The sequence below is a fragment of the Sitophilus oryzae genome, unplaced genomic scaffold, assembly GCF_002938485.1.
Source record: "Sitophilus oryzae breed Bouriz unplaced genomic scaffold, Soryzae_2.0 scaffold_1498_pilon_pilon, whole genome shotgun sequence".
Classification (NCBI taxonomy): domain Eukaryota; kingdom Metazoa; phylum Arthropoda; class Insecta; order Coleoptera; family Curculionidae; genus Sitophilus; species Sitophilus oryzae.
In genome coordinates, this window is record NW_022146167.1 from 1585742 (window position 1) to 1612467 (window position 26726).

The window sequence follows — 26726 nt, forward strand, 5'->3', positions numbered from 1 at the left end:
CGTCAATCAATCCTAATTTATGTCATATAATAATATACCAAATCTCGATTTTTTATCAGAAAAAATAAAAAAGTTATAGGGGTGAACCACTTTTGAGACGCACCCGGTATATAAAAAAGTTAGAGAATTTTACGCAGAATTTAAAAATAAAATAAAAATAGGGTGCTGCATTAAAAAAAAAACATATATTTAATAACCTAACCTCACACTTTTTAAAGCACTCTATAATAATTTTAAAATATGTATCTTAACTTTTTCTATAACTTTTATATTTAACATTTTTTTGTAAACCTTGAAACGATTGAGATAATGGACTAAATTACTCTATCGTTGACTCGCCCTGTACCTAACTGACCTAAAAAATTATGTTGTGCTAATGTAAATCTCCCTTTCTCCAAATGAAAAAGAACAACAACCTTCGGACAAAGTACCTGTTTTATTTTTAAGTCCATTCCGCACGTGTCCAGGCCCTTTTTTCCCATTTTCCATTATCCATTTCCATTCCCCTCCACGATATTTCTTTGTCCCAATATTTAACGAAGCGTGCCAGGAAAAAAACAAGGAAAAAAATTAAAATTAAAAACCGCCACCGGTTAACGAAAACCGTGCGGGGTTTTATAATAAAAAAAGGAACAAATTACTTTCTTCCCTCTTTACCCCACCGACCGCAAGCCACTGCTCTCTTTTTATATTAATTAGGCACTTTTTAATTACAGGGCGTCGTCTTTTGTTTTTTTTTCTTCGTTCCAATAACTTTTTTTTGTGTGGTTATGGTATTTGTGATCTTTTGTGCGCTTTTTTGATCTTGAGGTTTTTACTCGTTATAATATTGCTTTTTTGGTAATATTTTTGTAAAAAGGGTAAATATTCTCGTAAAGCAATTAATACACACACCGGAAAAATCTAGGGATATCATTTTATTAAAGTCAAAAATAAATGTTTTGAAAAACATCCACATATTTGTAGGCCGATTCTTTCTACTTCGATTGAAACGAAGTAGTCACACTAGTTATTTCTAAATCTGGGATATTTCCAGAAGTGTTTGTGCATTTTTTGTCAAATGTATAAAAAGCACCTAGCATCAATTGTTCGAATTTAACCTGTACTGGCTATGTTTTTATGATAACTGGCCAAAATTCATTCAAATAACTCTGTTTAGTATTAAACGACATTATGGAGCGTAGACATCTTAACAGAGACGAAATGCTAAGGGCCATGGGTATGCTCGAAGCTGGAATGCGCCAAATCGACGTAGCTAGCGCATTAAATACAACGCAAAGTGTAATATGTAAGAAGTGGTAATATGTAAGCTACCGTGAAAGTGGTGATGTTGCTGAAAGGCACACAGGGCGACATCGCATTTACCCCTCAGCAAGATCATTTTTTACAATTAAATGCTCGACGCCGACCGACTCTTACAGCTCCAGAGCTTAGAATAGTTCTCCAGGAAACACATAATGTAACCGTTAGTCCTGACACTATTCGCAATAGATTAAGAGAGGTCAACTTAAGAAGCAGGCGCCCCTGGAGAGCTTAACCCATAACGAGAGGAAATCGAGAGGTACGATATTTGTGGGCTCAAGATCATGTTCAGTGGTCGAATGAACAATGGACCAATGTTCTCTTCACGAATGAGTCACGCTTTGGAATTCATCCGGATTCGAGAACGCTTAGGGTATGGAGAGAACCGGGAAATTTTATTCGGTTGGATCATGTTCAGGAAGTGCATCTGGGGAGGAGTCCAGGAGGATGGTCTGGGGAGGAGTCCAGTTAGGCCGAAAAACCGATCTCGTTTTTTTGAAAGGTTTCTAACAGGAATCACATATCGTGATTTAATTCTTTTTTTTTGATTTTATGAAAAGCACTGTTCATTAAAATATTATATCCTATGTTATAGAGCTTGTTTCTCTCCACAATTTCCTGTCTCACAATGTACCGTTTGTGTCCAGGAAGAGTTCATAGTTTCATAGTTGTCGATTTTCGAAAGAAATCAGTACATCCATATTATTTCGTATATTTTTCATTTTATTGATTTTATGGAAAGCACTGTTCATTAAAATGTTGTATCCTATGTTATAGGGCTTGTTTCTCTCTACAATTTTCTGTCTCACAATGTACCGTTTGTGTATAGGAAGAGTTCATAGTTTCATATTTGTCGATGTTCGAAAGAAATCAGTACATGTATATTATTTATTTTGAACCTGACAGAACTTTGTCCATTAAACAATGCATAAACAATGCCTTAGAAACCGATTACCAGAACATTTTAAAAAATGTTTAAGAATAAATAATAATAATAGCATGAAAATCTCAAATTATCCGCTTTCACAAAAGATCTTGTATGAAATTCATTGCGAAAAGAGTGTTTTAAGCTCTTGACGCATTGTCCAGACAATTTTGCGTCCCGTGCTTAAAACACATTCATTTCGCAACTTGTTACATAAATAGCTTTTTTTCTCTTCCAAACAAAAACTTTCAATAACAAATAACACTGACAGTCCCCTTTTATCTGTTTCAGCGTCCCAAAACTCCCTCTGCGTCACTTCCAAGGTGACCGATGTAACTATAGAACGGGTGGACGGGTCCCTGGGGATCACCCTGAGGGGTGGCTACGTTCCCGAGCATCCCCACTTAAGCCGGCCCTTGATCATCACCCACGTCAGGCCTCACGGGCCCGCTTACAGGTAGGAGCATCCAGGAATATGTCTCTTTTAAATCATTATGAGAGCTTAGTTGATATCAAGAACAAGAATTATAAGATTTGACATCATAATAAATTATTCAATATATTAAATAAAAGTATATTGTTTTATTAGGAGTAAAAATAATATTTTTTTGTTGCGAGGCTGTACGTTTGATTGTACGACATTACTGGCGCGATAGAAAAAGTCATAAAAAATGTCTATACCTATATGTGGCGGATTCATCTCTCCAAAAAAATCCCCTATGGGTATTTCGCCACTGCGCAGGAAGAAAATTCTGCTTGTTAGAAGTTATGTTTACAGTTATACAAATTTGCCTGACAACGAAAAAAAATGCTTAACGTTTCGGAAAGTCTATCTCTTTCCGTCGTCGGAAGCAAAAAATACAAAGAATAAAGAAAAAAAACTATTTAAAATATTTAAATTCAAACTATTATGAGAACACTTTAGTTTTTTTATAAGCAGATACGTCTACAAGAAAACGTGGACGTTCTGTTAAAATTACATTATATCAAATTAAACTTTAAAATTAACAATTACTACCTGATAACAATTACTTAATAAGGTAAAACCAAAAAGCCCCAAACTTTCTGTATGATTATTTTTAAATTTTACATATATTATGTTTATTTGTGTTATGTTCTTTAAAACATAATTTTTTTTATGTTTTTTATTTGTTTATTTTTGTTATGTTCTTTGATTTTAAGTTGTTTTATTATGTTCTTTGTTTTTATCTTTTTTTTTACTCTGATCCCAAGTAGCAAATTTTATTTTATAAAGGCTGTATAAACAGCTATGTGATAATTTGTATAGGATACCTCAATTCATATAACGTGCTATATGACCGTAATATGACAGCTTTACAACCAAAAAAGGCCCATTTTTATACAACCGTTTAGTAGTATTGAAGTTCTATAAAAAGGGTATACAACTCTTATGCAACTATTTTACACAGCGTTATATGACTATTATAAAACTAGTTTTATTGTGTATTACGTGGTCACATCTAAGAAACAGAACAATAAAAACATTTGATCGTTTAGCGAGGTACAAGAGTATTTTATTTTTTACCGAAGAATATTAGGAGCAAATTATATTTTAAGCGTGTCGTAAAATGAATCTAGAGGATGTGGACTGTTAAAAAGGAGACTACTCGACAATGAAAATAGCGGGTAGAGCCAGAAGGTACAACAAATATGTAATATAAAATATCATTAATTGGGTTTGAAAAGTAGTGACAATTTTTGTTGCGCCGAAAATTTTACTGGTAGATTATAGGTATGTATTTGGCAAAAAATTAAAGCGCTTTAATTTCGATTAAGGTTTACATATAAATTTAAACAATAAAATAAAATAAAATTTTCAAAAATTCTTGTTTTTAATTTAATTAAACACTTTATTACTGTATGTGTGAATCTTATAACAAAATAGTTCTCAAAAATAACATTTTACAATTTATTTTGATGTTTTTAATTTTGCTGCATATAATGGCGGCCATAGGCCATACAAAAATTCTGCCTTAAACATGGCGAATTTTAATGCAACCATTTTATTATAAATGAATCCCTTAAATAAGCCTTTGTTGTAAAATAAAACGGTATAGGATAAATATCTATCTTTACGCAGAATTTCCAGGCACTATAGAACTATTTTGGACATATTGAGATTTGTGACTAATAGATGTTGCCAAATCTCATTTGATTAGTATTTAAACTAACAAACATGATCAGATTTTCATGGATTCGGCAACCTAAGGTCTTGGAAAAATAACAATAAAACAATACAAACATTACTACAGTAAAACTTTTACATCAACGTGGCAACAATGCTTTTAAGAAGCCAGACAACCCGAGAGATTTTGGCTTTTGAAAACCCAGTGAATTCTCGGGATTATTTGCCGTAATTTCGAGGAGTTTTTTTCTTACATGCTCTTTATAACTACCACTGCGTTTGTTAACTTTTTTCCAACTTTATCCAGAATTCATAATAGCTGTGATTGATTATACTCGTACGTATATATTACTTTTGCAACAACAACAATAACAAAATAAATAACTAGGTATACCATTTAATTTAAAATGAGGTTATATTATACATTACCAGTTTTATAATGCAGATATTACAGCGAATTTATTTTGTTAATCACAATTTTATCATATAAGGCTATATAACTGGTGTTGTATACAGCACCGTAGTTTAACGCAATAAAACATTCTATCATACAACGTAATACAACTTTAATAAGACAAGTTTAAGTAACTATTATATGATCTTGTGACTACTAGTTATATGAATATTATAGAACTCTTACATGGTGGGTACAAGAGTCTAATAAAATAATATGTTTGTTATCATATAGCATTGTCTTATTAAGTGTTATATCATACTAAAAGAAATTATCGTTTAATGCGTTATAGGTTACGTTGTAAAAACCACTAGAAAATAGTTTAATATGACAACTTTTATTAAAAAACAGAATGGTCGAAACCAAACGCTTAATAAAATCAAGCAGTCCTTAAGACAGCGCTATTCGACTGTTATAAAATAATTCAATCCTTTTAGAATTTCTTTTTGCTACTTGGGATGGGTGTAACTTAGTTTTGCATATTTTCTTGGATAATATTTCAAAATTATTCACTTTAAATGTTAAAATCAACTAAGCTTAGAAAATGCCTTATCGATTTCGGCGCTCGTACGTGTACAACACGAACTTTTACACATCGACGTACACACAATGGCGTTTTTTACTTGTTGTTGTGGCAACTTTAAAAGTTTTTAAATTAAAGCCGACCCTGGGAAATAAAATTAGCAAAAGTTGTCGGCGATGCGAGTTTTCTACCGCAAGTTTATATTAAATTTCGGGTTGAATAGAGAGAACTAAATCCCAATAGGTTCCATAGAGTAATTTGCGGTGTAAATAACGCTATACAATATTAAACAGATACAGTGTACGTTGTAACACTTTGCAACTAGGAATATAATTTTATTACAAACTTTTGGCGAGCTATATACAATATTTTAAAGTTTAGTTTTAATCATGTCCGTGTAGTGTGATATGAGGTGTCGTGGTGGCTACATTGTATGCATTTCTATGATTATAAGCGAACTCGTACGAATAAATCCTTACGAATTCATAGGACCAGTTCATAGTCGTTATACCGGGTACGTCTCAAAAGTGGCTCACCCCTATAATTTTTAAGTATATAACATAAATTATAATTGATGTGTATTTCTTCCTGTTTTATCGGAAATGCCTACAATTTTTGATTTTTAAATGGCACCCTCGGTCTTTTTTTTACTTTATTCGATAGAAAATGACACTCTGAATAGAATCACATATCATATGTCAACTTTTGACATTTTCGCTTAAAACAAAATTGTATTTTAAATTTCAATCTAGAGTGCCATGGTTAAAAACACTAATTTTTAATCAAGGAGCCTTGGAAAAATAGATTTGATCGTCTAATGTATTTAGTGTCTTGTCCTGACCGGTTAAAAGATGCCCAAATCTTATTTTCAATCATATCTCAATTTTTTCAAATGAAACAAAGGTGGCTCATTAGCATAATTGGAAAAACATTTTTTTACGAATAATTTGGTACAGCTGGTTCCAAAAAAAATGAATACGACTCTTTACACATTTTTTTCGCACATTTGGGCAGTGTATATTTATGTGTCAAGTATTTTGACATTTTAAGTTTATTGTGACATTGTATAAAACATGTTACCTTCATAGAAATTAGTTGTATTAAAATTTACCCATTATACATTTTACTCAGATAAGAATCAGTGGCCTTGATATGGATTAGAGCCAGTCAACATCTTGGTCACTCCCAAATTGAGCTGGCGGTTGCCTTGTAGCAGAGCCATCATAAAAAAAAAAAAGAAGAAGAACTTTGCTTTTAACAAAGTGGTAGATAAATTTTTCAGAACGTCAGCATGACATGAGTAGAGAAATGGGGGATTGGTATCATAGAATATACTGCACGAAATAATAAAAATATGTTTTAAATCGTATTCAATTTTATTGGAACCAGCTGTACCACACACTTAATATTTCGAGTCAAATTGTCGTTATGAATCGCATGTGGCAATTTCAAATAAACCCTTTGAATAAGAAGACTAAGGAAGGAGCATAATGCTATCCATGTATTCATGCATGGTGGGCGGAAAAAGCACTCTAGGGTGGGGATCCTTGACAGTTCTGTTTGACGATTCATTTGACACATTTGAATTTGATTTGAAATTTTGTGGATTTGTCAGTCTTTACGGGGCTTATTTAATGTTATTTATTATTTATTCTACTACTGATAGTTGTATAAAGGTAGTAAATCTAGATGGAAATTGTGGCAGAACTTAAATTAACAGTGACACTATCGCGATTTATTGAAAAAGATTCTAAAATAGTTGGTTGTGTAGCGTGCGGTAGATCTCGGCAAAAATTGAGTGAAATAATGGAACAACTTTTCGCTCTAGTTAGTGACTATATAATATACATACGTGTAGTAAACCGATCATTTATGAAATTCACTTAAATTAACTAAATTATATATTTTTCCTGCATTTTGGCTTTTATTTATTACTTGTCAAAGATTAGATGTCAAAGAATTTAGATACGTTAATTTGACTTACCTGCTTCAGTAGCGTATCGGATGTTTGTGTTAATAAATACTTATTATAACTTATCTATTTTTATTTGAATTATATATTTTTATAACAATTTTAATAACTACCAACATTTATTCACAACGTAAAATAAAACAACAAATTATTTTGTCTACCCCACATCTACCCTACATCATAGTTTTACATTTTTTAAATAAAATTAGAACGACACTGATAAACCGGAATTTAAGTCGGCCATATTTGAGGCCCATCGCGGTGTACCTAAGATTTTTGATATGCTCCTTCCTTAGTCTTCTTATTCAAAGAATAAACCATATTCGGAAATGTCAAAATTGAGTAATGATATGTCATTGTATTCAGAGTGTCATTTTCTATCGAATAAAGTAAGAAAATACCGAAGGTGCCATATAAAAATGCAAAGTTGTAGTAATTTCCCTTGAAACAGGAAGTGACGAAAATAATTGAATACGTCAATCAATCCTAATTTATGTCATATACCAACATACCAAATCTCAATTTTTTATCTGAAAAAATAAACACACCCGGTATACCGATGAGTGAGTCTTAAATAAGTAGAAATATTTTTATGGGTAGTATATTTCGATCTCAGCAACACTATGAGGTTTTTTTCGTGAAGAAAAAATAAAATTTTGTTTTTTTTATCTGAAAAAATATTTGAAATTGTAACATGCGGTTCATAATGACAATTTGACTTGAAGTGCGCGGTACCAAATTATTCGTAAAAAATGCTTTTTCCAAAATACATATAAACAGTTTATTAAAAAAAATCAAAATTTCTTTTAAATTAATAAATTTTATTTAAATAATTTATTTATTTGTCAATTTTTCTCATACTTCTTTTTGTATTAAAAAGCAGCCAATAAATTTTAATTTTCTTTAATTGTTGCCGTTGCCCCGGAAAATTCCTCACGAGGTTTCCCCCGGTGTGTTTTCCGGGTTTTCTTCTTGTTGTAAAGTCGGGCACGCCGCGCCGGCCGCGCCGACACAAAGAAAAACACAACAAGAAAAAGTCGGTTCGGAACGAGAAAAGTTTTTCCAATATACCCTTTATTAGTCTAGTCAAACACACACAAAACTTCCATGAATTCGCAGTTAATGTAGTTGTCGACTTTTAGAAAAGAACAATAAAGCAAATAGAATAAAAGGAGGTCAGTTTAAGTATAGTTTTATTCGTGGCATTCGTATGGTTTCTTAGTTCCTTTTTTTACCAACGAGAATAGAATTCTTCACGAAAAAAAGTGTGTGCACTATGTGCGCATATTTAACGTGAAACTTCTTACTAACAGCTATTAAATTGAAGTGTTTAAAGGACATGTTTGAAAAAGTGACATAATATAATGCTGTTTTAATATAAATATTATTTTCAATTTATTTCTGTAATCTGTACATTTTGTGTTTCCTCAATAGCCTGCAAATTTTGTGGAATACCACCCAAAATACACACTTTTATGCAAGTGTGTTTACACTTTTTTTGTAAATTTACAACTTATCGGTAAATGTACAACTTTTCTGTAAATTTACAATTTTTCTGTAAATTTACATGTTTTCTGTAAATTTACACTTTTTTGTAAATTTACAACTTTTCTGTAAATTTACAATTTTTCTGTAAATTTACATGTTTTCTGTAAATTTACACTTTTTTGTAAATTTACAACTTTTCTGTAAATTTACAACTTTTCTGTAAATTTACAATTTTTCTGTAAATTTACACTTTTTCTGTAATTATTCACCTTTTCTGTAAATTTACACTTTTCCTATATATTTACACTTTTTCTAACAAATCCACCGTCTCTACGTAAAAGAGCATCCAAAAACTACGACAGCGTATAGAGCTGCCATGTCGATATTGAAAATATGCTTTACAGAAAAACTGTAAATTTACAATATGTAAGTTTACCAAAAAAGTATAAATTTACAGAGAAATTCTAAATTTACAGTAAAAGAGCAAATTTGAAAAAAAAGTGTAAAATTACGGAGAAAGTGTAAGTTTACAGAAGAACAGTAAATTTGCAGAAAAACATGTATAAAGTGTAAATTTTGCTAAAAATATTTAAATAGTTATCATGGCAGCTCTACGCTTTTATAATTTCTTGTGTTGTATCTAAGTGTAAATTTGAAGAAAAATAGGTAATTTACGAAAAAATTTTAAGTTTACAGAAAAATATAAATTTACACTTTTTCTGTGAATTTACACTTTTTCTATAAATATCTACCTTAGAGTGGCTACACTGCTAATAAATACACTGTCTCTACGCAAAAAAGCGTCCAGAAACAACGAAAGAGTATGTTCATTAAAATTTACAGAAAAATTGTAAATTTACAAAATGTAAGTTTACCGAAAAAGTATAAATATACAGAAAAAGTCTAAATTTGCAGTAAAAGTGTATATTCAAAATAGAAAGTGTAAATTTACGAAAAAAAGTGTAAGTTTACAGAAAAACAGTAACTTTACCAAAAAAAGCTTAAGTTTTACTAAAAATATTTTCCAATGTTAGTATGGCAGCTCTACGTTTTTATTCCTTGTGTTGTATTTCTATTATTTTTGGACTACGGACCAAACAGAACGTTCAGAGTTTTATTTTGTCAAAAATAACGTTAAAAACAACAATACAAGACTTTTATTTACTATTTTGCCCTATAACATCCTTCTTTGTGACACTCAAACCTCTTACGAGATACACTCTTCATAATTAAGCGACACAGAAATTACCAAAAGTAACCTAGCGCTTATTTATATACCTGGTTTGTCTATTTAATATTATTTGTATAAAATTACATATCAGTAATATTAAATAGACAAACGTACGTCGTAAGTTAAACATATACAGTTTGTTTTTGTCAGAAATAATGTTAAAAACAACAACACAGAACTACTATTTATTATTTTGCCCTATTATATTGTCCTTTGTGACCCTTAAGCTTGTATAAGTCCCGTTATCTAGTTCTTACACGACCCCTAACGATGACACGTAGGCCTTGTTTTCATGCTTAAAACTGATGACCCGTAATTACACTAATTATTGCGGCCTTCTTGTATTGTCCCCTTTTGTGGCATCTTCTTACTCCTAATGGCGTAGAGATAGAGATGTAATGATGGTGCTGACCCTCTCCAAACAAAAAAAATAGTCAACAAATGAGTATAACTTTTTTATAATTGTTATTTTTCTTGATGAAACTTAACATAATTTTAATTTAAAAAATACACTACTAGAAGATCTAATAAATTCTAGAACATCTGGAAGATTATGAAAATTTTAAGAACAATAGTAGATATTAGTATTACATACTAATATCTAAAAAATTACTGGTTACAGTAGTCTTTCATTCATTTTTTTTTACAGAAGTGGACTAATAAGAGTTGGTGACAGACTGTTGAAAGTAGATCGTCACTCGCTCATCAACAAAACCTTACTGGAGGCCCAACAAATCTTGAGAGAAACCGCAGGTTGTAGCTCCCATGGATTGGCTCTGTCTACCCTAACCATTGAGTATGATGTCAGCGTTATGGAGTCAGTTAAATATGCCAGTGGGCCTCTATTGGTTGAAATTGACAGGTAAATACCTCAAAAAAATACAAAGCAGAAGATATTTTGAGAATATTTTGAGAAATAATAAGAAAATTGGAAGAATGGGGAGAGGTAACATAGCCTTCCTTTTAAGAGTACATCTTTTTACCAATAATTTTTATTACATTTTAAGAAATACTATATATGTATAATGGTCAAAAAATTAACTATTGATGTTATTTCAGACAAGTAGAAGAAGATTTTGGTCTACTACTAACGAACTGCAGTTCACTATTGGACGCCCAGTCATCTCAAGATGATATCTTAGCAGTTGGTTTCTACGTAGATCGAATAGTACCTGCCAGTACCGCTGACAGATGTGGAGCACTGTCAATAGGTAATCTATGTTTTTTTTTGCTATATGAAACAGAGATACAATAATTAAAATACTATGAATCGCCATTTTATTTTCGTTTACAATATTACCTACTGATAGCGAAGTGTTATTGAGAGATTAACTAAATCTCACGAAAATAATGTAAACTTTCCCCTGATATGTTTGCTTGAAAAAGTAAAAATATAGTCTACCCAACGACAAGATCCTTGACAGTGATAGAGATGTCTGTCATTTTATTTTCAAAGTAGTTTATTTTATTTTACAAAGAAATAAGTTGGTACAATTGGAACGCATAGCAGAAAATTAATATATTTAAAATTTGATGGTGATTACTTCAAAATATTGTGAAAAAAACTTTATAAAATTAAGAAAATCTAATCGAGTTATTTTATTAAAAACAATTACAGTATGTGTTAATACAACACAAGCAAGGGTTTATTTTAAAAAGCACTATATATCAAAAAAAGGTATAAAAAGATTTCTTGCTCTCAGGCCGTGTTTCAAGCTCAAGCAACTTCCTGCATTTTTATTGTTACATTTATCAATATAATTATTCAATATGATTACACTGGGGAACAATTTGAAAAACAATTTCTGTTGAGTTCGATATTTAAGCTGTTTTATAAGTAAATTGACATGCTAATTCCAAAACTGTATTTAGTTTTTTCCTATCACGTCAAGTTTTTTCCCTACAGTTGTTGTGCATGCCACTACCCTTCGCAGGATTGAATGCGAATCACAGAAGTCACTTCTGCTCTCCTACCGGCGATTACGGTGAACCTTCTTCAACTTGGGGCGTGAGTGACGTTGCGTCATCCAAAACTAATTCGGAAGTATCTAGCCCCAGCAAGGAACTATTAAGCTTGACCAATCAGGTTGGTTAGCGTGGTTATTTGGAGGGTGTTTGTCAAAAACTCTAACGTGATTGGTCGGGCTTAATAGTTGCCTGCTGGGGTTAGACACAAGTAACTAGTTCGGTCAGTTACGCACTGGTTACGCAGGAGATGCTAAAGTACGCGGGTGTGTGTCGCTGTCATATAGTGAAGTAAAAGTCCGAAGTGGTTAAAAGTGGAGTCTATGTTTTTCTCTTTACATATGATAAACCGTATTTAGATTTTAGTTATACACAAACTACAGATTTTCGTTATGTCTGCCTCTGGTAGTTCTCGTCGTAAGTGTCTAAGCAGCCCTGTCAAATTGTTGAACAACTCTTGGAGAGCTTTAAAAAGCTTGCTTGCAACATGAGCATCAAAGTGCATTTTTTACATAGCCATCTTGCTAACTTCCCAGAAAATCTTGGTGCTGTTAGTGATGAACAAGGCGAGCGATTTCACCCAGATCTGAAGGTTATGGAGACGCGATATCAAGGCAAATGGGATGTTAGTATGATGGCTTACTACTGTTGGGGCATCAAGCGGGAATGCCCACAAATTGAACACTCCAGGAAAAGCTATAAGAGGAAATTTTTACCATAATATCTTTTTTTATTATTTTTTGTATAAACACAATTTAACTTTTAACATATTAACCTCTGTATGAATAAAATATTCTAATCTATTTGGTCAGATCTTACCTTATTTCCCTTTGTATGTGCACTTTTAAGGTAAAAGGAGGGATATGCTGTAGCTTAAGAACTTATTTTTAAATTCAGAGACCAAAAATTAGTCAAAAACAGATCACAGATCCAAGTCAACAAAATTGATGTTCCCTAGTGTTATTATTTACCTATCGTGTGCTGTTATTTTACTGATACTTCAGTTTTTGGTATCATATACAAGATAGTATACAAACTTTATTTGTGGCTAATACAACTCTCTGGCCATAATATCTGGCAAACTGTCTCTGGGCACCTGAGTGCAGGCCCATCGTGAGTGCACGGTCTATGTGGAATCCAAGGTAGTTGACTTGCTTTACTGGATTTATTATTATATCCTTAAAATTAAACCTTATATGGTCAACTTTTCTCTTGCGGCTCAGTAAAATCGCCTCTGTTTTTTCCACAGCTATTTCGAGTCTGTGCTCACGCATCCATCTGGCTATGATCTTTAGTGTATCATCCACAGTCTGCATTAGGTCGAGGTCGTTTATTTTTTTGTTTCTTTTAGTTTTTTTTGTTATTATCACAGCAAGATCATCGGCGTAACAGATCAACTCTGTCCCATCTGATACAGTAAGCTCCATGACACTGTCGTATAATATGTTCCACAAAGTTGGCCCCAGCACCGAGCCCTGTGGGACGCCACCGAATACCTCTCTTTCATCTTCTCTATTGAGAACTATAAATCTATTATCAAGATAGCTTTTTATTATGTTCACCAAATATCCACTTATGCCCCATCTTCTAAGTTCTTTAATAATTATTTCCCATGACACGCAATTAAATGCATTTTTAACGCCGACTAAAATCAAAGCATTATGCCAAGTGGCTTTTCTTTTCACGATATCCGATATTTTCTTACCCCACTAAAATTAATAACAAAGAATAATATCTAGATCATTAGAATATATTCTTATGTTTCATTCTAGGGGATCAAATTTTGGCCATTGACGAAATACCTTTGGACTCTTGGAACGGTAGTCCCGGTGATGCAGAGAAACTACTTCGCAGAGCTACCAAACTACAAGTACTACCCTACAATGCTATCCAAAAAGCTCAGAGTCGCAGCCAATTTGGAGGTTAGTAGTGTATATTTTTTTCAAAAACCGTATTTGTTTAGTATTGACTTTTTTCTACAGATGATAAGATATAAATATAAGTAAAGATAGTAAAAAAAAAAAGAAAGTAAAGATATAAATCAATTATTGATTTCTAGAACTTTTCAGTACTGCTTTCTACATATCCCAAGAAGCATTTTTTGTTTTATAAGTGTGTTAGGAAACTTCCCAACACACCATATTATACAACCTAAACGCATCCAGAATGGTTGTCGTGAGTTATTGGTAACCATTATATAACACTTATATGCCCTAAACGGTACCTTTTATAACTGTTCCTGTGATAATCCTCAACACTCAAGGTGTGCAACCAAAGTCCTGAAAACTTTCTCAACACCTTTATACTATATATCCTATCCAGTTACCGCTATAAAACTGAAAAAGGGTATATAATAGTTATATAGTGGTGGTGAGAAGGTTCCCAGAGACTAACTCCATAGAAATATCGCGCATGCGCGTTTTTTGAAAATATACTTGTTTCTTTCTGACTAACTACTTTAATATTTGCCTCTTTTTTAACATAAAAAGCAGATATAATCTTATTGCTCCAAGTTGTCCTACGCAGATAATCCAGACCAGAAACAAAAGAGACAAAATGACGCCATCCCTGTCATAGTCTACAAAAGCGTTTGCGTTATGCAAATGACTTTATAGAAATTACTGGCTTAGTAACATCTATTGCGCCTATCCAGAGTACTAAATACATATGCGATATTAAATTTACTGTGTGAAAATCAATTTTACCTCCAAAAAACACATGCGCCCCCAAAAGCAGAATTATTTAATAGATTTTTTTAGGAAAATAAAAACACTAAATCACCACAATACACCAAAACACTTTTACTTTTACACTGGACGCGCGTTTCGCTAACCATGTTAGCATCATCAGCAGATGATTATAAACTAAAGTACATATCTACAAGTTGAGCGTTTATATACTCGCTCAGTGGGCACCGAGTGGGCGTGGCAAAATCTGGCCAACCGAGTCAGAGCCAACTGAGCGTAACAGTTAGATTTCCGCCTCTAGAGTAGTAGGAACAAAGAACTTGAAGGAATTGGACCGTTGACTCTGTTCATACTATCTTTACATTTATTAATTCTGATGCTTTCATATGCATCTAATTGCCTGTTAGATTTTTTTATAAACAAAAAAAATATGGTAAAATTTTTGTAATGAAGTCAAGTTTATTAATCTAAATAATAGAACATACGACTTTTTAATACATAGACATAACTGGCAACTGGCCAAAATATTGTTTTGTACCAGTTTTCAACGTTATCTTAGAAATACTCATTGTAGCCAAAAATGAAGACATCAACAATAATGGTGTCCATTATATTTAAAGTGCTATATATTACTTTAGGGTCTATAACATACTCATCAACCATTATATAAATTTGGTTAAGGTTGCGTAAATGAGTTTGGGTTATGTAAAACACCAATTTTAGTGTTTTATACAACTAAAGGTGATACAAATCACCATTATAAATGCCGGGGTGCTTATGGCTACTTTTAGTCACCCAGAAAACCTTTATGTAACCCGAGGTGTCGACTGTAGCGACTCCCTGCGAACGAGGTTTGACATTACAGCAATTTGACAGAAAATGTGCAGAAAACAAAACATAACCTCATAAAATTGAAATAATACTGTTTTGGTCCAATTTGATCTATATTTAAAGTGGTAGAAGTTTTCAAGAGTTCTAGGGTCCTTTGGTACTTTGGTACAACAGTTATGAATGAATTGACTATAGAAAAAAGCTCTTTAAGTGCAGAATGTAATGTTAAAGCGCAAAGCTCATTCTCTTATGTTATGCATTCTTTAATGCCTTAACCAGGCATCTTCCTGTTCCTGGTCGTTTTGGCAACTTTCTGTTGGAAATATCTCAGGTTGATCCTGATCTCTGCTTGTAGACGGTAAATTTGCATGTTGACTTTCAATATTGGTAGATGTAGTTTGAGTGAGGTTTGGATTATTCCTATTTTTTTTAAACTCTGAAGAACCTTCCTTTTGAACGTAGATGTATTTTTGTGTTTTGTCCAGTTTATTTTTTTTATTATTTATTATTATACCGAATTGTTTTGCCTGCTAATATATTATTTGTTTTGATTATATTAAAAATTTGAGGTTATGTCATTAGGTTTGATATTCGGCAACTACAGGTTATATAAAGCATACAACCATTTGAAAGGTGCAAAAAAAAACGATTTGAGGGAACAATTATATAACTTGTAATGTTATTGGTTACATAATGGTTTTAATAACACCTTTAATTATATAGTGTATATCTTGCGTACCTTTGTAACACCTAATACCAGAAGTTATATAAAATAGATGTGAACACCTTTATAAAACCGTACTATAAAACCTTTAGTAACAAGAACCTCTAGTTTTATAAGGAAAGTGATAAACAACATTTTAAGGTTACTATTAGTGATAAGTGACCAACCGCTACACTTATATATATATATATATATATATCAAAACACTGTACGATACCAATGAGACATTTATTAAACCTTTATATAACTAACCTTGAGGATATATAACCTAAAGGAACTTAAAATGTTACTTGGGATTGAACATTGATTTTCTACACATGATTAAAATAAGTAAAAAAGTTTGTATAAATGTATGTCCTAAAATGCTTAGTTTCGGAGATACAGGGTGTAGAAGTTTCATTTTTATTTCGATTTTTTCCAAATAATTTTTAAAGTAACGCCAATATTTGGATGAAAATTGGTGTCTGGGAGTTTTTTGACATGATAAATTTGAGTTTGATGTCAATATGACTCCTATTTTTAAGGGGCGCCACCTACATGTGTTTTAACTGGTTAGAAGAGTTATAATTTTTAATCGGTACCTGTATAAAACTACTGAGTGAAAAAATGTACATTTCCGTGATTTTTTACGTAAAAAATGTCTCTTGGTAAAAATCGCGACGAGCAACCGTTCTCAAAACAATGCTCAGCCTCAGCAAGGTGCAAAGACTTGCTTGTCTGAGCATAACAGGGGCGATGAAATCAACGCCCACTGCATCAATGGAGGCGCTTCTGGACCTTCCGCCTCTTCACATAGTGATCCAGGCGGAGGCAAGAATGGGACTCTATCGACAACAAAGTGTCTTGTCTCTGGGAAATAGGACAGAAACAGGACACTCAAAGATGGGAAATCCTATCGGAGGACCTCTACTCCAAATAAGATCGGACCAAATGACCCCTCTTTATCACTATCACAAACCATTCGAGGTGAACAAAATGGATCGAGGAATGTGGACAGATATAACATTCCTTCAGGATGGACTAACCTGGTATACAGACGGGTCAAAGACCGCTGAAGGAACAGGAGCTGGAGTATTTCGGGAAAGACCAAGGGTAAGTTTATCGTTTTCCTTGGGTAAAGACTCAACCGTATTCCAGACAGAAATCTTCGCCATTCTACGATGTGCGAAAGAAAACAATAGAAGAGCTTATTCAGATAAGCTCATCAATATATGCTCAAACAGACAGGCGGCACTTGGGGCGCTTATGAGCCCAAAGGTATCGTCGAGACTCGTCTGGGAATGCCTAGGTGAACTGGAAGCTATGGCTCGACGGAACAGAATTAAATTATTCTAGGTGCCGGGCCACAGCGGCATCCAAGGCAACGAAAAAGCCGATGAGCTAGCTAGGCAAGGATCATCGGCATCTTATCTTGGTCCAGAGCCAGTACTGGGAATACCCAAATGTATGGCCCGTAGTGCACTAAAACTCTGGATCAGGAAAAAGCAGAATGTCCACTGGAGAAACCGACACGGGCACAGGCACAGCAAGGCTTTTATCCAAGGACCTAGCTCCAAAACCGCAAAAGAACTGCTAATGCTTAGCAGGAATAAATTGCGGATTACAACAGTCCTCTTGACAGGACATATGGCTGTCAAGTGTTACCTGAACAAGCTCAATCTGTATCAAGGAAGTCTTTGCTGCAGACTTTGCGCTAAAGATCCTGAAACAGCGGAGCACATAATATGTCACTGCGAGGCTCTGGTCGCAAGCGACACTTTTATTTGGGAAAGCTAGGCTAGAACCGGAGGAACTATGCTCCCATCCTATCAAGGACCTGCATAAGTTAGTGCAGGGCACAGGGATAGGAGAATGGGTGCAGATATAGAAAGGGGACAAACACAATAGACCTCACAGGTCGCAGTGTTTCCGGCAGAGGACGGCCCCTTATTGTGGAAAAAAAAAAACCGTTCTCAAGATATTTAGAATGGAAATAGTCAATACATATGTCATTATTGACAAAAAAATAAACACGTTGAGTAGATAATTGTTTGGCTGAAATAATAAATTTGGGAAATTTTTATTTTTTTAAATTAATCATAAATTCTTCTGCGAAAAAATGATGATAAAACAGTTTCTATTGTACTTTTGACATAAAAAACATTTCAAATTTATGATTTCAGTCTGATAACTATTTAGCCAACATGTTTAATGTATGTCAATGATGACAGGTATTGATAATTTTGATTCCAAATATCTCGAGAACCATTACTCGTAGATATTTTTACCAAGAGACCTTCTATACGTAAAAAACGTCGTACATGTATATTGTTTAAACGTTATACGGACAAAGTTATTAGTCTTCAAACCAGTTAAAAAATATGTAGGTGACGCCCTCTACAAGTAGGAATCATATTGACCTCAAAATCAAATTTCTCGTGTCAAAAAACTTCCAGATCCCAATTTTTATGCAAATATTGACGCTACTTCAGAAATTATTTGGAAAAAATCGAAATAAAAATGAAACTTCTACGCCGTGTAATATGCTGCCGAAGTTTCCGGAATACAGTTCGGACCACCCTGTATATTTGGCTTCACTTTCCACTCATTGTGTAAATGCGGCACTAGCAATATATTCTTATAATATATTTGCTTTGAACTAAAAAGCCGTAGAAACAAGTCGCATTGTGATCCGATTCATTTCTTACGACTCTTTTTTACGATTCGTTCGTTCAAATTTTACGGATCCGTGCTGGCCACGATTCAATTGAATGAACTGTAAGCAATGAATTAATTTTCACGATTCATTTTTAATACTCGTTCAAATGAACGACTCGTTCAATCTTTGCCCACCTTTACTCCGTCTTATCCCAATATGATGGTCTTTTTCCTCTGGAAATATAATTGTTAAAATGGGAGAAAAGCTTAGCCGGACGCTTATACTATCTATTATGCCTTTTATGCTTTCATTTCGCCATTTTAGTCTCTGCCGGCAAAATCGCTGCCAGTTAAATTAGGCCAAATCCCGTAATGAAATGTTGAGCAGAACTTCCTAATGGCTTTAACAGATGAAACGTAAGCCATTGTGCTTAGCCTCCTACTTGCTCCGCTTATATTTTGCCTTTTGTTGCGAACTCGTTGGGAAAACGATTAGAAGTACTGGAAAAGCGAAATGGGAAACGTTCTTGCAGATTATTTTAGAGTGGGTAACTACTTGGAAATAACTTGGAGAAAACTAGTTAGAAATAATTACAAAAAAGTGCTTTGGCGTTTAATTTCTTAGTCGGTATACACAGTGGACCATACCGAGTGCGTCTCGAAAGTGGCTCATCCCTATAACTATTTCATTTTTTCAGATAAAAAAAAAGAGATTTGGTATGTTAGTATATGACATAAATTAGGATTGAACGATGTATTCAATCGTTTTTGGTCACTTCCTGTTTCACCAGAAATGACTACTACTTTTGATTTTTAAATTGCCCCCTCCGAAAATCTATACAGCGTGCTACAAATTCTAGGTACGTGCATTGGTATCTCAGTAACGATGCCATTAAAAGAGTTTTAAAAATTTCAAGGATTCCAAGTGATATGGAAAAAACGGATTTTTTTGAAAATAAATGTAATTTTTTCCTGTCGTTACTTTTTAGAAAAATTAATTGCACATTCTCAAAGCCACTTTATCAGGGCTATCTGACAGTATTTTTAGATTTTCAAATTATCTGATAATTTGTTAGATACATAGATCAACTTAAGTTTTTTAAATACGGACCTGCATTTTTCATTCAGTTTTTGAAAGAATTCGGTCTCCTGAATACAATAATATACCACAAGTAGTCACGGGATCAGTTGAGATAGACAGCCGCTTCCGGTCTAGACACCGAATTCCAGGAACCCAATCAGATAAGGACATATAAAATACGTTAATAAATAAGGATAAACAGGTTTGAGCCGCGATGAACCGCTTTTGAACTGCTTTGAACAGTTTTTAGTTTAAAATAACAGACCTGCTCATTTTTTGTTCAAACCTGTTTATTTCTGTTTTAAAGGGGTTCACCGCCGCCCAAACCTGTTTATCCTTATTTATTAACGTATTTTATATGTCCTTATCTGATTGGGTTCCTGGAATTCGGTGTCTGGACCGGAAGTGGCTGTCTGTCTCAAGTGACCCCATGACTACTACCACACTTAATATTTTTTTTGTTTCTCGCTTTTAAACACAATTTATTTAAACTAATTTCAAGTCCGGCTCTGTTTCTTTTAATATTTAATCTATTCATCGTCACTATTCGTCATTTCCACACTATTCGTCTATTCATCACATTTCCGAGATAGGTTTCCGAGATACCTATGCTTGTACCACGAATTTGTAGCACCTTGTATAGGGTGTGACAAAATTTATATTAAGCATTCGTCACTTTTAAAAGCAAGTTACTCTTTTATTTTAAATGGAACACCCAGTATATTATAGCAATATTCAATGGAGATTTTCTTAAAAATACTATTAAGATTGCCCACAACTCAAGACAAAGATTTTCCTAGATATTTTTAATTTGACGATTAACTGTAAGTAGATCTTTATCATTTGATGAACTTCAATAACTAGTTATCAAAACTAGTGATGGGCAAAACTGTTATTTTTAGATAACAGTTGAAACTGTTATAGTTATTTATAAAAAACAGCTTAAAATAACAGCTTAAAAATAATAGGTTTCTTTATCTTATCGCTAAATATCTGAAAGAGTATGAGGCGGTCACCGCCAGGCGTATTAACGCAGTTGCAAGTTGCAACAATGACATACTCGGTGGTAGTATTTCCAGGGTGTCAAAACATTTCTAAATATCGATTGTTATCTAAAATACCTCTCTAAAAACGGTCGTTGTTTACAAATAAGCGCTGTTTACAAATTGCGATATAAAAAAGCCAAAATTCCGCCACTCGTCTATACGTATACATTCCGATCTACCTACGCCTTGCCCCTCGATCGGCGTAGATCCTGAATTGCGTAGTAGTGAACAGGGTGCATCTCACTCGACGGGCGAGAAGCTCTTAGTTATAATTTTACCATTTGCGGTCAAAAAATAGCAATATAAGAAAATGTCTAGTATATTCTTCATAAATAAACCAACTACACACTAGAGTTCGAATTAATTTTACACTTAAACTAGCGTGTACCCGCGACATCGTTCGCGTCGAATTAATAATTTGTAATGGTGATGATAAAGCAAAGCAAGAATTTCTATTAACATACAAACTGGATAAAATTTTCTCACATTTACCATAAATAAGCTTTATACGTCGAGCAGTTTAAGCAGAATCGTGTTTAATCAATTACTCAACTTTTTGGAACACCCTGTATTATTTTTTAAAAAATTTCAGAATATGTAAAAAAACAAAATAAATTATGCGTCTCCAAGCGTTTTCCCGAAAGGCTAATCGTTTTTTAAATAACAAATATTGTAATATTTGCGGGGCGTTTTCACCCTCTTGGAATTTGAGATTCGAGAAACCCCTCCTTATCGAACCTCTACACTCCACAGTCAATCCGTTTGCCAAAAATCAGCTTTAAACGTCAAGCAGTTTAAGCAGAATCGTGATTACTCAATGATCACATTTTATGAAACACCCTGTATATATTTTTAAAAAATCTTAAAATATGTAAAACAACGAAATAAAATATACGTGTTTAAGAGTTTTTCCGAAAAACTCTGCGGTTTTTAAATAAAAAATATTCTAATATTTGAGGGTGGTTTCACCCCCTTAGAATTCGAGTTTCGAAGATCTTCTTATCGAACCTCTACACCCTAAAGTCAATCCGTTTTCCAAAAATCAGCTTTTTACGTCAAGGGCTTTAAGCAGGATCGTGATTAATCCATGACCAGATTTTTCAAAACACCCTGTATACATTTTTAAAAGATCTTAAAATATTATTCTGAAAATTTTTCAGAATAAATAAATACCTAAATATTGAAACTTAATAACGTACAGAAACATACAGCGCCATAATATCTCGACCTCCGCCCGTTATGCTCGTAACAGGTTGAAAAGCAATGTATCTAAAACAACTGATGGCGTTATTCTCCAACCTGTTTCGAACTTCCATCGACAATCGACCGATGCAGCAGCGTTCCTTTCCCACTCCGATTATATCGACCGCCACCTTGTTATGCTCGTAACAGGTTGAAAACAACGTATCTAAAATGACTCTCTCCAACCCGTTGCGAGCCTCCATCGACAATCGACCGATGCAGCAGCCTTCCTTTCCCACTCCTGTTATCTCGACCGCCAGGCGTTATGCCCGCAACTGTTTCAAAACCTGCGGTGGGATTCTGTAAGCTCCGTAGCAAGAAATTTCCTGTCTAGCCTAAAATAACTTGACAAAATTAACCGACACAAATTAACCGGTTATTCAAATAACCTAACCTAGCAAAACCAAATATTTAGTTTTCCTATAGGTTTACTTACCTCTACACACCATAGGTCTACTTCAAATTTAGATAATAAACTTAGTTAAATCGCATGATTAAATAGAGATTGTAGCAATGTAAGTATGTATATGTACAAAATGAGTTTAAATAAAAATGCTAACCTCACTTTTTTGACTAGACATGGATATGATATTAAAACTAGTAATTACTTAACGTTCAAATAAACCACACAACTCACAAGTTCTACAATCTACAACCAATTTATTTTAATCAAATACCAAAGAAAAATAAAGAGATTAAAATGAATAAATAATGAAAGATTATCTTCATTCATTACTTGAACTTCAATTTTGTATTCTTAGTCTAAGCTTCAAGAGAGACTTCAAACTACAAATAAAATATATTTACGGTGAAACGTGGGTGAAACTGGGCGAAACCATGGAAAACTTTTGAAGAACCGTTGAAAATCCGTTAAAGTTGGTAAAAATTTAAATATAGAATTTAGAGAATCTATTTGAAGTTAGGTTCGTATCACTTGCCTAGCTGGTGGCTAGTAGTAGTCTATGCCATTAGTACTTTGTTTTACGGCCTGACCTGTCAGGGCCATTCGGCCGTTGTTTTGATTATTATCATCAGGGTTCGCCTGATGCCTGATTTAATTTTGACATTTGATGTTTGATGTCATATATTTTCGTTTTGGGAGCGGGAGCGGGATCTCCCGTTATCGTCGCAATATCTGGAAGATCCGTGCCGTTCGCTTCTTCGAAATTTACCATTCAAACAGCTAATATTTAATTGTTACTTGTTTTAAATAAGTACGATTTTTTAAAAAATAACCGGCTATAGGTTATTGAACGTAATGCAAGGTTATTAGGTTAACTGGTGAAAAAAAAACTACCTTTAAATAACCGGTTATTTTAGAGGAAAATACCGGTTATTCAAAAAACCGGTTACTTTTGCCCATCTCTACCGCCAGGCGTTATGCCCGCAACTGTTTCAAAAAACCTGCGGTGGGATCCTGTAAGCTCCGTAGCAAGAAATTTCCTGTCTAGCCTATGCTATTTGTATACGATTGATGAGTCACTAGACAGAAAATATGTTTGACAGAATCGCTAGCCTGCTTCTTTTATATCCTATTATTTTTAAGCTGTTGTAGGCCCAATACGACCGTCGACGGGATCGACCGAAGCAGCTACGTTCGCCGTAGCGCATTCCCCACTCCGTTGTCCGCACAGGTTGTCCGTTGTCTCGCCGCTTGTATCGATGGTTGACGAAATAACATGTTTTCCATCCATACTAGTTGTTTTTTGGAATTGCTTCGAGCAGCATAGAATTTCGGGGCGGTGCAGAGCGCCGACTTCGCTTTTCGTTTCACGAGCGGCCGATCTCTACGTGTCGTTATTTTATATCTGTTATTTTTTAGAAGTAGTAACGGTTGCGTTATGTTATTTCTAAATAATTGTTATAAAATAACAGATAGTTAAATAACAACCCATCACTAATCAAAACCTGAAGCTTAGAACACTACAAATTCAAAACACGTTAATCACTATATCTTACTTATATTTAACCGAATCTGAAAATAGCCGGTGAAAATAGATATTTCATCGTCCGTTGACAGCCGGATAATAATTTTAATTAAACTGCGAAAAGAGCGCTATAGAGACGGCGAACAGAAAGAACGTCCTGTGGCGTCCAGAAATTAGCGGGCACATCAAAAGGGAAGATGGATTTTATAGCGATTAATAACATCCGCCCGGGAAATTTTCGCAATTATCGTAATTTAAAACACATGCTGGAGGAGAACTGGAGCCGTCCGTCGCTCTATGGCGGCAAAGTCGAAATTTCTTGCCCTTTAAATCATTACGCTCGTTATTAGTACGTCTCCTGTCTGATGGCGTAGGAAATGATAAATAATCTTGTTCTGGGAGCTGCTAGATTTATTTACAAGTTGTTATTTTGACAGGATAAGGTTTCCAGTACAGAGCTTAATACGACAAACAAAGTACTGAAAGTCAAGAAAAGCATTTCATTGGAATTTTGTCAAGAAAATTTTGTTTTAAATTTTATCATTACTATAGCAAGACTCTTTAACATCTTTCTTGCCGAGTTTTGCCGAACACCGCGTTCGGGTTATGATAGTTTCCGGAAAAATTTCAAGAATTTTTTTTATTGGTTGGGATGAAAATATCAGTAGGCTAATTTCGTAAATCGAGTAAAATTATATTATACAGGGCGGCGCCTCTCATACGACGCGCAGGGTCCAAGGAGAACGACAATTTGTATTGAAATGAAATTTGCTATTAATTTTTTAATTAATAAAAAGCTACCTAAATTGGAATTTACCCGGTATAACCTAATATGTAGTTAAAATAACTTTTGTACTTTAAATCAAATTAAAATTGGACCCTAGTAGTTATACAGGGTCAGGTAACGGTTCTCCTTGGTGCCTCCGAGTCGTATGAAAGGCGCCACCCTGTATATCCGAAAAATATCATAAGAATAGCGAGTCACTATAGTCTATAAAATGAATAACTTTGAATTTTGACCGTTATTTTTTACCAACATGGCAAATATAAAATCCCGCTGTTAGAAAAGTTACTGACTAGTAGTCAATAACTTTTCTGACTAAGTTAATGACCTAGTTCATTACTGATATTCTTTAAATTGAGTGCCTGAACTTGGCCTGAACGAATCAGATAGGTAACTCTTTTTACTTTCGTGAAATAGGAAAGGAAAATAATAAAACAAGTGACAGTTCTTCCACTTCTTGCAAAAATCAACACGAAATGTCATAATTGTGAAAAGTAAAATGTCATCAGCTTTTGACATTTCTAAATATCAGACTAATGCCGTCTCTAATAGAACAGCCTCGAAGCGAGATTGATGACGTCACGCTAGTTAGATACTACGGATTAATAAATATGTTGTAGAATACATGGAAAACATAATTATACCTCGTATTTTTGGTTTGTATTTTAAAAATGATATAGTTTACATGAAATATACATAATATACAGTTAATAAATACAAAAACTTAGAAGAAAATTCTTGGGGATAGCGGTCTGAAGGCAAAAATTAAACAATTTTTTACATACGCCAAGCTTTCGGAAATTTTATTTCATTTTTCAAGGCTACAAAATACGACTAAAAATATAATATTGTATATCTTTGTATAATTGTTAATAAATAGTAATAGTAATAAATACTTTGGCAAATAAACTATGAACCATAGAAATGCAGCAAATGTTTTACAATATACAAATAATGAATAGGTACATAAGATAATGGGTAAAATGTAAAATATATTTTAAATTTTAAGGTTTGAAAATCGATCTAATTTAACAGAAAACATTCAATATCTACTAATAGTGATGTATTATTATTTGCATTCACAAAATTTATATATATATTTTGCAAGTATCAATGTTCGAAAAATTATATTTGCAAATAATACAATATCATAGAAAAAAGGCGTCAGCGATGGCTATGAAACAAAGATCGCTGTCATTTTACATCTAAAATTATTCTAAAATTTTTGATTTTCTTGGTATTTAGGTTCGGAAAAAACGCTGATTAAGTTTTCATTTCGTTTTTCATTATTTTTTTGGTTAAAAAAAACGTTTTGGCTAACATTATAGCCTTCATCAGTGTTGTGTCAGATAAAAAAAATAGTGTCGAATATAATCCAAAAAATTACATATAAAATATTCACACCACACACCACATAATGTTTACTGCAATTAATAAACTAATATAAACTTGTCAAAAGATGACCACATATTTTTTAAAATTATTATTCTTAACACTAAAACTATCTACATTGACTATGGAGCACGATTTCAGCCATAGTCAAATATAAAGAATAATTATGTTAGCGTGACGTCATAAATCTCGCTCCGAGGCTGTTCTATTAGAGACGGCATTGCTAACCTAATAAAATTACCAACCTAATAAAATTAACACTAGAAAAGCCCGCGGCAACTGTCAAATTCAAAGTTATTCGTTTCACAGACTATAGCAAGAAATTTCATGTTACGATCTTACAGAATCGCACTTCAGGTCCTTGCAGA

At 33.5% G+C, this 26726-nt stretch overlaps 1 protein-coding gene across 3 annotated transcripts in view; it reads left to right on the forward strand.

The window, feature by feature from the left end:
- Positions 1-26726, forward strand: part of LOC115877712 (glutamate receptor-interacting protein 2) — a 291983-nt gene that overhangs the window by 91348 nt on the left and 173909 nt on the right. For all 3 annotated transcript variants that reach the window (XM_030893991.1, XM_030893989.1, XM_030893990.1), the window contains 4 exons: positions 2519-2684; positions 10691-10903; positions 11101-11252; positions 13779-13928. In XM_030893991.1, coding sequence (XP_030749851.1) covers positions 2519-2684; positions 10691-10903; positions 11101-11252; positions 13779-13928 — 681 coding nt within the window. The remainder of the gene's footprint in view (positions 1-2518; positions 2685-10690; positions 10904-11100; positions 11253-13778; positions 13929-26726) is intronic.